General features: G+C 39.6%; 1 protein-coding gene across 8 annotated transcripts in view; it reads left to right on the top strand.

The window, feature by feature from the left end:
- The window catches only part of ARHGEF18 (Rho/Rac guanine nucleotide exchange factor 18), a 110,080-nt gene that overhangs the window by 78,695 nt on the left and 18,778 nt on the right, over window positions 1-12,607 (top strand). For all 8 annotated transcript variants that reach the window (XM_072600831.1, XM_072600833.1, XM_072600830.1 and 5 more), the window contains 5 exons: window positions 4,472-4,722; window positions 5,323-5,448; window positions 6,192-6,309; window positions 6,701-6,949; window positions 7,974-8,050. In XM_072600831.1, the coding sequence (XP_072456932.1) occupies window positions 4,472-4,722; window positions 5,323-5,448; window positions 6,192-6,309; window positions 6,701-6,949; window positions 7,974-8,050 (821 nt within the window). The remainder of the gene's footprint in view (window positions 1-4,471; window positions 4,723-5,322; window positions 5,449-6,191; window positions 6,310-6,700; window positions 6,950-7,973; window positions 8,051-12,607) is intronic.

Here is a 12,607-nt window from a genome sequence, read left to right as displayed (position 1 = left end):
ATGACTGTGAAGTTATTCTGTCTTGGCCAGCAAGGACAGACATGGCCACTGTCCTCAACCATTTTGTCATCTTTGGTTTATTTTCAAAGGTCTTGGCACTCACTGTCTGCTGTCTGCACTTGTGTCTCACTCCCAACCCTGAGTTGACCTTGGTTAGAGATGAACTATTCTGAGGACTTAAGGCATTCCAGATCTTATTATTCTGTGACTTGAGAGAATTACTATCTTCTTTTTTAGAATCTTTGCCCATTCTGAATGCAGAGCTCCAGTTCAACCACTTCCAATCATTCTATGACTGCCCTGGCCCACGTCTATCTGCCTTTCTTCTTCTGTAGTATTTCCTGTCTTTGCCATGTATTAGACACTTAGCAAATTTGCATTGTTAATCATATCTGCATGTAAATTATAGGTCACACCCATCCATCATCTAGCTATTTCCTGTAAGGTGCTCAAAAAATTAAAGAGTTTTCAAATTTTTGTCATCTTTTGGTTTTGTATTACCTTCATTTCTGAATGTATTCTTCTCTACCCAGTAAGCCATCTCTCGTGACAAGAAATCTTTTTATTTTATTTTATTTTTTCATGGAGCAGAGAAGGCAAAGCAGTTGGGGTTAAGAGACTTGCTCAAGGTCACACATCTAGTAAGTGTGTCAAGTGTCTGAGGCAGGATTTGAGCTCAGGTCCACCTGACTCTAGGGCCGAAGCTCTACTTACTGTTACCCCTAAGACATTTTTTTTAAATTTTAAATTATTTTATTTGTTTTCAGTTTTCCACAACCACTTCCATGTATCTTAGGTTTTTTTCCTCTCCCCGAGATGGCGTACAATCTTACATAGGTTCTACCTGTAAGAAATTGTAGAAAAAAGCAGATTAGCAAAACTAACCAAGACTTTAGGTTTGATAGTTCATATGCTCCTCCATAGCCATAATTCCCACTTCTTCAAGCAAAGGAGGGAGTTCTGTTTTCTGTTTTTTCTTTTGAGTCATACTTAAGTCATTGCAATTCCAGGGTTCAGTTTTGGCTTTTTGTTCGTTCTGTTTTCATTGTTGTCATTGTATGTGTTGTTTTTCTGGTTTTGCTTGCTTTACTCAGTTATCTGTTTAGATGAGCCTTCTCAGGCTTCTGAATTCATAGTCAGTTTCTTAGAGCACACTAATATTCCATTACATTCTTGCACCATAATAGGCATTTGCTTTTTCCAGTTTTTGCTACCACAAAAAAATGTATTTTGAATGTTTTGGGATTTATGAGGCCTTTATTTGACCTCCTTAGGGGAGATATATGCCTATCAGTGGGATCTCTGGGTCAGAGGTTATGTACTTTTTGTCATCTTTCACATAATTCCAAATTGCTTTTCATCTTGGTTTACCAATTCACAATTCTATCAAGAGCCAGCTGTGCCTATCAGAAATTCTGTGCTTCTCCAATATACTCAATAAAAATGTGGTTGATTGAGAATAAGCTTCTTAATTTCTTTTTCTGAGTTCTAAAAGCAGTATCATTATGTCAGACAGATAAATACAGCCCACTGCTCCTGGCACAGATTCAGTCTTGATTTGGTCAGACAGGAAAGACACATAGAAGGGGTTAATCTTACTTTATTCTAGTCTAGTTTCCTCAAAAGAGGATTGCTGATAATGGGAGCACAAACTCTTACAGCATACTCTAATCACCCTTCTCACGGGCTGGTGAGAAGGGGAGGCAACTACCCCTCTGTCTTCATGGGGTCAATTGAGACAGGCACAGCTTGTGCTTCTCCTAAATCCCCTCAAAACTCAATGGGGGCCAGTTGAGGCAAACACAGATTCCCCTCAAGCCTTGGTGGGGGCCAGTCAAGGCATGCACAGCATTTGTGCATTCAGTCTTAAGGGTTCCCCATTCGTTGTCTAGTGACCACCTGTTTTGTAGGCCGAGGCACACTGCCAGCAGTAGCCTCCCAAGTGTCCATCGCCTCATCCCTGTGTCTCACTTGGACCACAGTAGATATTCATATTATTTATCATTATATAATGTGCACAAGTGTGGTGGAGATGTTCTGAACCATGATGTGGGAACTCAAGTCTGATAACTGGGAACAAGAGATTGTCATGGCTTTGGATCCTGGGACACTGAACTCTAAGAAATAAGAACAAAAATTCACATTACATACACTGTAATTCACCTTATGTACACATTACTACTATTGTTATAGAATTAGCCTGGTTGTTTAGCTCTCTCAATTGGTTACTTCAGAAAACATAGCACTCCAGTCAGTTTCCTTCATGTTGCATTTACTTGTGGAGTCAGTCCACGTACCAAGGGTCCATAAAATCTGCAAGGGGCAAATACTTGAAGCTGAAATTATATATAGCAGGGTTGACTTTCCCACAGAAACAAATGTTATGTCTTAAAAGTATGTTTGTTCAAGGAACTGATATCCAACTTTTTAGAGAAAATATCACAGCTGCCATACTTAATTAATTTTATATGACTTAGGTCCTGAACAGTGTGTGGTTTTCTAAAGCACATTACAAATTAATTATAAACAGAGCAGTGGAATGATTAATGAATTATATTCAATATCATGAAACCTGAGTTTTAAGAGACCTCAGGTCATTTCATATCTAATTGCGATCTTCCTCTTTTATGATGTCCTCAACTTCTTTTTGAAAACCTAGTGATTCAGAACTCATTGTCTTTTGAGGCACCTGATTCCCCTTTTGAAAGCTCTAAGTGTAGGAAGTTTTTTCCTTTTCCACATCCTGCAGTTTATACAGTTGTCATTTACATTGCTGTTCATCTTTTTTAAAAAACAAATGTAAGATTTTGCCTTTCTCACTTTTGAATTTCCTTCTAGTAGATTCAGGTTGTCTTTTTAGCCTGTTAAGATCTTTTAGAGTCTAGATTTTTATTTTGTATGTTATTTATCCTTCCCTTCTTTGTAGTTATCCAAAAATGTGATGAACATGCTCTCTCTTTATTCAGTTTGTTGATTAAAAAGGTTGAACAGTAAAGGGCCAAGGATAGATCCAGAGGGAACTCAGCTTAAGGTTGACCACAGTGCTATCAGCAGTCTTGGGTGGGGTTAATCAGTTTGACTCCGTATTCCCTTTATTGCACTAGTAGCTTGCTGCAATCCAGGTGTATTGAATCCTGATCACTCTGCAAAACTAGTAACCCTGTCTAAAAATAAAGGATAAAGAAATTTCGTTAGTTTTCCATCCCCTATTATGTCCAAGCTGGCTCTTAATGGTCACTATTGGCCTTTGTAAATGTGCACAAACTGTCCCTTTAATAATACACTCTAAGACTTAGATGGGAATAGAAGTAATTAGAAAATTGTTAGACTAGAAGTTTTCAAAAAGAAGTTGACATGTTGCCCCAAACACTTTTGGAACTCCTCTTTTGAAATCCCTTTGGAGCCAGTCTACCAACTCCACAGAGAGAAACCAGTCTGTTGTAAGGTCATAGGCTTTAGGGTTGAAAGGGACTGGAAAGACACTCTAGATAAGGAAAGTGAGCCCCTGGGAGGGAAAATCTCTTGTTTGGGGCCATGCAGGGACTAACTAGGAGAGTTAGGATTTGAACCCAAGTCTTTGGACTCCAGACCTATTTTCCATCATCACACAGTCTACAAACTATTCTTCCTCACTGCGCTTCTTGCCTCTGCTCTTCCGTCTACCTCAAGCTCCCTCTCACTTAGACTTAGCCTGGAATCCTGTGATGTTTGCTAAGTGTTATTCAGCGTGTGACCTGAGGATCCTTGGATCCTTCCCACACCCATTAGGATCCATCAAGGTAATTCATATATGTGAAGCACTTTGAAAACCTGAAAATTAGATCAATTTAAATTAATGATTAGAATCATAAACAGACACTTATTAAACACCTGGCTGTATGTGAGACCCTGTGCTAAGCTGGGAATAGGAAAACAAAACATTCCCTACCTGCAAGGAGCTTGTGTTACCTTGAAAGGATATGGCCTGGACACAAATAAGTAAATTCTATTGTTGTCATTTAATTGTTTCAGTCACGTTTGACTCTTCATGACCCCATTTGGGGTTCTCTTGGCAGAGACAATAGAGTGGTTTGCCATTTCCTTTTCCAACTCATTTTACAGATGGGAAAACTGAGGGAAACAGGTTTAAGTGACTTGTCCAGGGTCACACAGCCAGGTGTCTTCCTGACTCTAGGCTCAGTGTTGTAGCCATTGTCCTACTGAGCTGCCCAGATAAATAAAATACAGAATAATCTGAGAGGAAGAACACGGTAACCACTGGGGTTTGTCACGTTCTTTAAGGAGGTGGTACTAGAGCTGTGCCTTGAAGAAAGAGGATTCTGAAAGGTGGAGGCTGGAAGAAGTAAGTTTAGTGTGTGGGGGGTCAGTACGTATAAGCGGGTAGAGACTGGGGATGGATCAGTATGTAAAGGGAAGGACTGCAAGTCTTCTGCAGCTGCTCCTTAGTGTTGCTTCTTTGTGTCTCCTGCAGAGCTAATGCAGACTGAAATGCATCATGTCCGAACCCTCAAGATAATGCTGAAAGTCTACTCCAAAGCACTGAAGGAAGAGATGCAGTTCAGTAGCAGAGTCATCAACCGCATCTTCCCATGTGTGGATGACTTGCTGGAAATGCATGGACAGTTCTTGTACCGCTTAAAGGAGCGACGCAGAGAATCCTTGGCAGAAGGGAGTGATCAGAATTATGTGATCCAGAAAATTGGAGACCTCTTGGTACAACAGGTGGGAACTCAAATAATTTGGGAAAATCAGTATACCGTTGGCCTCCTAGTGTCTTTGTTCAGTAGAATGGGGCCATAGAAAACTGAAGAGTATGCCATTTTAGGGGGCTGTCGTGGTATTAGGCTTCTGGGATGATCTGTTCCCAGGTGGCGTGTTTGCTTTTGGGTCACTTCTGAAATGGCAAGCAGAATTTCCTGAGGAGAGTCGTAAATCTCTTTCTTGATCTCTTGTTCTTTCTTGAATCAATTTGTAAATTAAATGTTATTTTGTACTCTTAATAAGAAGAGTGCTTCTTACAGCCATCTTTTCTTTTTCTGCTTTTCTCACATTTTCTGGATCTTAAAAATATCTTATCACTCCGGCTTGTAGGTTATCAACTTATTGTTTCCTTCCACAGCCTGTTAAAGTTATTTGACCATATTGTGAGGCTGAGCAGTGTGCCTCTAAGATTTCTTTTGGAGAAATTTTCTTTAATTTTTAGAGGAGAAACTGAAAGAATAAGTAAATTAGATAATGTGTTTGAAGCTTGATGACATAGATTCAGATAAATTCTGGTTGCAAATAGGCTTCCCATAATTTGTTTTCTATCTCTTATATTAGTTTTCAGGGGAAAATGGAGAAAGAATGAAAGAAAAATATGGTGTCTTTTGTTGTGGTCACAATGAAGCTGTCAGTCACTACAAGGAACTGCTCCAGCAAAATAAGAAATTCCAAAACATGATAAAGGTAAAAAGCAGTCAGAACCTTGTGACTGTAAGTTCCCTGATGCTTTTGTTCATGAGGAGGTCATAAATGGTGTGCAAGAGTATTTATTTTTTAAAAGTACAACAGTCCAGTTTGCTCCAGAAGGAACTAAACTGAACAGGAAAGGGTGAAGGGAGAGGGTGCCTGGAGGGCATGTACTAATCTGAGCAATACTGCGTGCCACCTCATGTTGGCATGTAGAAAAAAATGTTCAAGAGAAATATTTTGACCAAATTTAAAAAAAAAAAGCTAATATGCAACGTTGTCACTGGGGTTGTCCAGTCTGGCAGGTCAAGGCCACATTCTTGGTTATTTTCTGAATCAGTGACTTTGGAGTCCTGCCAGTATTTTTTTTAAAAAACATATAATTCCATAGCTTTGGAAGTATAAAAGGATAATTGACAATATGCATTGGAGAATAAAACTTGTTGTTTCCTTCCCCCCCCACCCCCATCCCCCCACCCCCCTCCAGTGGTGCATAAACCTTTGTCCTCCTTGGGATATGCACCCTCCCTTTTTCTCTCAGTTTTTACAAGTCACAAAAAATGCTTCCAAAAGCATGGGCAGCCTATTGCCTGTAACACAAATGTCAGAAGGCCAGGTGTTTCTGATCAGAAAATGGAGACCTAGAAAGCAGACTGACCTGTTAATGGGTCTGTGGAGAGGTCTGAATTTTGGTTGCTCAAGAGTTAACATGTGTGAGCTTTGGCTTTTTCTTTCGATAGAAAATTGGCAACTTCTCCATTGTGAGACGGCTTGGTGTTCAGGAGTGCATTCTTCTTGTTACTCAGCGTATTACCAAATACCCTGTGCTGGTGGAGCGCATTATTCAGTATACTGAAGGTACCAGACTTTCTGAACCTCTCTTTGTGGTCATCATAGTATGCTTGATAAATATATACTGTCTTCCCAGTAATGCTCCAAATACGATTCTCTTTTTGCCTTTGAATAGTATACCAGACAAATTCCCTACAGGGTTTCCCCTGATCCTGACCCATGAAGGGTATTTTGGGGTCACTTTGGCTGCATTTATTTTGATGCACTAAAAACAAGAACTCTGCCTTGACACAAATAGTAGTTCTTTGTTTCAGGGAGCCCTATGAGATTTTAAAATTTGATGGAGGGTCCTTGGGTTGCTGTAGTGGTGGCACACAGCTTGGGATGAGACCATCATTTCTTGGGTTTGCTGTGCTTTCAAAAAAATACAAAGAACTAATTCTGCTGTCCATGGTAGCTGGTGCTGAAGACTATGAAGACCTGAGCCAGGCTCTGGGCCTGATAAAAGACATCATCACCCAAGTGGACGCTAAAGTGAACGAACGTGAGAAGGGGCAGCGTCTCAAAGAGATCGTTGGCAAGGTGGACCTCAAGTCTTCTGGAAAGTTCAAAAATGGCATGACCTTCCGGAAGGAGGATGTGCTCCGCAGGCAGCTCCACCTTGATGGAATGCTATGCTGGAAAACGGCATCAGGGCGTCTGAAAGGTAAACCTCTCAGCGAAGGGAAAGGAAGTGCTTTGTCAGATACATTTGTGACTAGCCATGATCAGCAGAGTCAGTCAGCAAGCATTTGTTAAGTGCTTCCTGTGTGCCAGGAACCGTGCTGAGCACTGGAGGTGCAAAGAAAGGCAGCTAGGAGGTTTGTTGTTTGTAGTTCTTCTTAACTGCACAAGTAAATCATTTCTTTCCCTGAGCTTCTGGTGGTCTGACTGGGAAACATTTAAGCTAGTTCATTGTGTTCAGCTCTTCTGTGAGTGCCTCATGGGCTCTCTTCCATGAAAACACATCATTTTGAGAGACTCAGGGTTTGCAGTCAAGGCCGTTGTCATGTCAGCCCCATGACACCTTTTTGCCCACAAAAGATCCAGGGCAAGAAGCAAGGCTGTTTTTAAGAAAGAAGCTGGCAGTCTTCAGAGTTCCATGCAGGCCCAGCTGCAAACCAGCTCCTTTTGTCCCCCTGCCCTACAGTGTGATATCCCAGTATTCTTGGTGTTACTGTAGCTAAACCACACAGATGTGCTCCCTTTGGACCACATTACATATTGTACAGAGATTTTCCTTGTCAAATTTGTACAAGAGTGTGTGTGTGGGGGTTATTTTCATTGTCTGGGATTATAGTAGGCCTTTCCTTTGCTTCAAGACATGACTTCAGAGAGGGACTCTATAACTTGTTCACGGGCTTATTGCTGGGTTTGCTTGTGGTTGAAATGGGAAAGCAACACACTTTTTCAAAGATGAGGGAGGGCCAGGAACTTCTACTCACGCCAAGGGGCTTCTTAGATGCCAGAGAGCAAAATTATTGTACTTAAAAGTCTGTCCCCAGATTGTATGTGACCCTAGAGATCATCTCATTCGATCCCCTCACTTTACTAATGAGGAAACTAGGTCCCAAAGTTGTGAAATGATTTGTCTGAAGTGGTGTGGGTAGTAAGTGGCAGCCCCCTGACTCCCAGTTCTTCTCAAGTGTTTATTTACAGCATTTCATGTTCTCATTCTGCTTTCTTGGTAGATGTTCTTGCTGTCCTGTTGACTGATGTACTTTTGCTGCTACAAGAAAAGGACCAAAAATATGTGTTTGCCTCTGTGGTATGTACTTTGTGTACTTTCCTCCCCCAGCCCTTCATTGACTGTTACTGAGGTCAAGGCCTTCCAGAGACTGCTTAGTTTCATCCATGCTACTGCCTAGCTTGTAAGAGGGTTGTGAACAAGGGTATCAAGGCATCAATGCTGGTGGGAACTGAGGAGATGATTTAGTGAGCCCACTAGTGGGTTGTCAGGAGGCGAAGGACAATCAAGAGATGGGTACATGGAAGCAGGCACTAGAGACTCTTGGGATCTTTTCCCAGTTCTGCCTCTGAGTGACATACCCAGGGCTCCACTGAAACCTGACTGTGTCTTTGAAATGTAAGTTGTGATGCCCCTGAGGCATGAGAGTCCAGGGTCATTCCATAGGTGAAGCTGGGTAGGTATTCCCACTTTGGGTCATTGGAGAATGCTTCCCAGGATGGCATGTGTTTGGTGACTCTTGTCAAGGCAGCTGTGCTAGTGTACACAGGGAGAAGTGATAACTTCATACACTGTGGAGCCTCCTGGCTTCAAATTGTTCCTTACTAGATGCTGGATCCTCTTTTCTGGAGGAGGGGTTTCCAACTTTTTTCTTCATTCTCCTGCATAATTGCAGACCCAAGGGTGGGGTTAGAATCCCGTATCCTTTACTGAAATGATCCTCTGAACCTTTTTAAAAGTAGAGATTTGAGAAGGAAGAAGGAGAGGCATAAATATTTAGCAGGGGAATAGCAGGGGCCAGTCAGCCCTGAGGTATAGTAAAACACACATCATTGGTGCCCCGAGCAGCAAGCCCAGAGATGGGCTTTGCTTTAGAAGGGTGGAAAGAACAAGATGAGGAAGAAAGGGTAAAGCTTGGCCACCTGGACAGATTGCTAGCTCACCGAGTTTGTGCAGAGAAAAGCCTAGCATGCCGCTGTGCACTAACCAGGTCTGTTGTGGGAAGGCACAATTTTGTGCCTGCCTTTGGTGGTTGCCGTCTTTGCATGGACTCACCAGTCACTCCAAGATAGGAAGTGGAAGCCTGATGGTTATTGATGGACTATTTTATTTGGGAACTGCTGGGGCTTGCCTGGCTCAGTCTGATAAGCTTCTCTCATCTGTATTCAGGACAACACAAGGAGAAGGGCTGTTTTAAAAGCAAAGATCTTCACCAGTGATGTTAACTAGGGGGCCTTTTACCTACAAATGGACTCGAATTGTTCCAGGGGCCATTTCCTTCAGGCTTGGCCGATTTCCCACCAGTGCTGATGAATGAGATTGAAGATGAACTGGTGAGGGTAGTGTTGTGTAACAAGTTGTATACTAAGGATGAACACACACACACAGAGAAAACTAGTTCTATGCATTTGGTTTTTGAAGTACATTTTTATTTTATTTATTTTTTAGAGTATTTTGTTTTTTCCCCAATTACATGTCAAAAAATTTTTTTAGCATTCATTTTTACAAGATTTTGAATTCCAAGTTTTTCTCCCTTCCCTCCCCTCCCCTCTTCCAAAAATTTGATGTAAAACATATTTCCATATTAGTCACAGTTGTGAAAGAAGAAACAGATCAAAAGGGAAGAAAAACCATGAAAATAGTAAAGTGAGAAAAATGTTTTAATCTGTGTTCAGAGTCCATCAGTTCTTTATCTGGATGTTGATAGCATTTTCTTTTGCGAGTCCTTTGTACTTGTCTTAGACCATTGTGCTGCTGAGAAGAGCTGAGTCATTCATGGTTGATCATCACACAGTGTTGCTGATACTGTGTCCAGTGTTTGCATGAAGTTTGTAGAAGTCTTTCCAGGTAGTTCTGAAATCTGCCTTTCATATCTTATTGCACAGTAGTATTCCAGTACGTTCAAATACCATAGTTGTTCAGTGATATTCATGGATTGAAGGGTGTGTATGTATACACAGTTTGGTTGTCCTTTGGGCATAGTTCCAGATTGTTCTCCAGTTCACAGCTCCAACTGTACATTAGTGTCCAAATTTTCCCACATCTTCCCCAACATTTATCTTTTTCTTTTTTTGTCATATTAGCCAACCTGATAGGAGTGAGGTGGTATCTCAGAGTTGTTTTAATTTGAATTTCTCTAATCAAAAGTGATTTAGCACACTTCTTCATATGCCGTTAAGTAACTTTGACTTCTTCATCTGAAAACTGCCTGTTCATATCCTTTGACCATTTATCAGTTGGGGAATGGCTAGTATTCTAACAAATTTGACTCAGTTCTCTATATATTTGAGAAATGAGGCCTTTATCAGAGATGCTTGCTTTAAAGATTGTTTACCAGCTTTCTGCTTTCCTTCTAATCTTGGTTGCATTGGTTTTGTTTGTACAAAAGCTTTTTATTTTAATACAATTAAAATGATCTATTTTACATTTCATAATGCTCTCATTTGGTCATTAATTCTTCCCTTCTCATAGATCTGACACGTAGACTATTCCTTGCTCTTCTGATTTGCTTATGGTGTCACCCTTTATGTCTAAATCATATATCCATTTTGACATTATCTTAATATACAGTGTGAGATTGTGTCCTTTAATTTTCCAGTTTTCCCAGCAGTTTTTGTCAGAGTTCTTATTCTGAAGGCTGGGTTCTTTGGGTTTGGGTTTGGGTTTATCAAACACTAGATTACTATGATCACTGACTACTGTGTCTTACGTGCCTAATCTATTCCACTGATCTACCACTCTATTTCTTAATCAGTACCAGATAGTTTTATAATATAGTTTGAGATCTGATGTTGCTAGGCAGCCTTGTCTTTGTATTTTTTTCATTAATTTCCTTCATATTCTTGACCTTTTGTTCTTCTACATCAATTCTGTTATTTTCTCTAGCTCTATCAAATAATTTTTTTGGTAGTTTTATTGGTGTAGCACTGAATAAATGAATTAGTTTAGGCAGAAATGTCATTTTTATTATATTGGCTTAGCCTGTCCATGAGCAATTGTTATTTTTCCTGTTGTTTAGATTTGACTTTATTTGTGTGAAAAGTGTTTTGTAATTGTGTTCATATATTTCCTGGGTTTGTCTTGGCAGGTAGACTCCCAAGTATTTTATATTGTTTGCAGTTATTTTAAATAGAATTTCTCTTTCTAAATGTTACTACTGGGCTTTGTTGGTGATATAAAGATATACTGATAATTTATTTGGGTTTATCTTACATGATGCAACTTTACTAAAGTTGTTAATTATTTCAAGTAGTTTTTAGTGGATATTCTAGCGTTCTCTAAGCATACCATCATATCTGTAGAGAAGGATAGTTTTGTTTCCTCATTGTGTATTCTAATTCCTTCGATTTCTTTAGCTATAATTTCTAGCACTATATTGAATAACAGTGGTGATCATGGGCATCCTTGCTTCACCCCTGCTCTTGTTGGGGAGGCTTTTAACTTATCCCCATTACAGATAATGCTTGCTGAAGGCTTTTGATAGATACTGTTTATCATTTCAAGGAGTGCTCCCTTTATTCCTGTGTTCCTTATTGTTTTTAATAGGAATGGTGCTGTATTTTGTGTATTTTGTCCAAAGCTTTTTCAGCATCTGTTGAGATAACCATATGATTTCTTTTGGTTTCGTTATTGATAATGGTCAGTTGTGTTGATAGTTTTCCTAATATTGAACCAGCTCTGCATTCCTAGGACAAATCTCACCTGGTCATAGTATATAATCCTGTAATTGCCTTGCTAGTATTTTGTTCAAAATCTTTGCTTTGATATTCATTAGAAATTGCCCTGTAGTTTTCTTTCTCTGTCTTAGCTCCTCCTGGTTTAGGTGTCAGCGGCGTATCTGTATCATTAAAGCAGTTTGGTAGGGCTCCTCCTGTCCTTCCAGATAGTTTATATAATATTCAATTAGATCTTTAAATGTTTGGTCCAGTCCACTTGTGAACCCGTCAGGCCCTGAGGGTTAGAGAGTTCATTAACGACTTGTTCGATTTCTTTTTCTGATTTGGGGTTATTTAGGCATTCTATTTCCTGATCTGTTAATCTGGGTAATTTATATTTTTGTAAATATTCATCAATTTTGCTCAGATTATCAGATTTATTGGCAAATTAATTGGGTAAAATATTTCCTGATGATTGTTTTAATTTCTTCATTGGTGGTGATTTCACCTTTTTCATATGGGATATTTTGTTTTCTTTTTTTTTTTTAAATCAAATGAACCAATGGCTCATCTACCTTTCTGGTTTTGTCATAAAAACCAGTTCCTAGATTTATTAGCTCAATAGTTTGATTGTTTTCCTTCAGTCTTATTAATCTCATGTTTGATTTTCAGGATTTCCAATTTGGTATTCAGTTGATGATTTTAATTTGTTCTTTTTCTAGTTTTTTTTTTTAGCTGTGTGCTCGATGCGTTCTTTTGTGATTTTCTATTTTGTTGCTGTAAGAATTTAGAAAAATTAATATTTCCCTAAGTACTGCTTTGACTACATTTCATAAATTTTGGTATGTTGTTGAAATCCTTTTTAAAAACTTCACCCAGAAAATGAGACAAATGGTAAGTCCTAACTGATAATAATCTAGCGAAAAAATCTGATTACAAAGTGAAGAAAGTTTCAGTGAATTCAGGAGTTACAGCACCTTTA

This window comes from Notamacropus eugenii, chromosome 4 (assembly GCF_028372415.1).
Source record: "Notamacropus eugenii isolate mMacEug1 chromosome 4, mMacEug1.pri_v2, whole genome shotgun sequence".
In the NCBI taxonomy this organism is placed as follows: domain Eukaryota; kingdom Metazoa; phylum Chordata; class Mammalia; order Diprotodontia; family Macropodidae; genus Notamacropus; species Notamacropus eugenii.
Note: the sequence above shows the minus strand (reverse complement) of the source record. Positions and strands in the feature narration are given on the sequence as shown.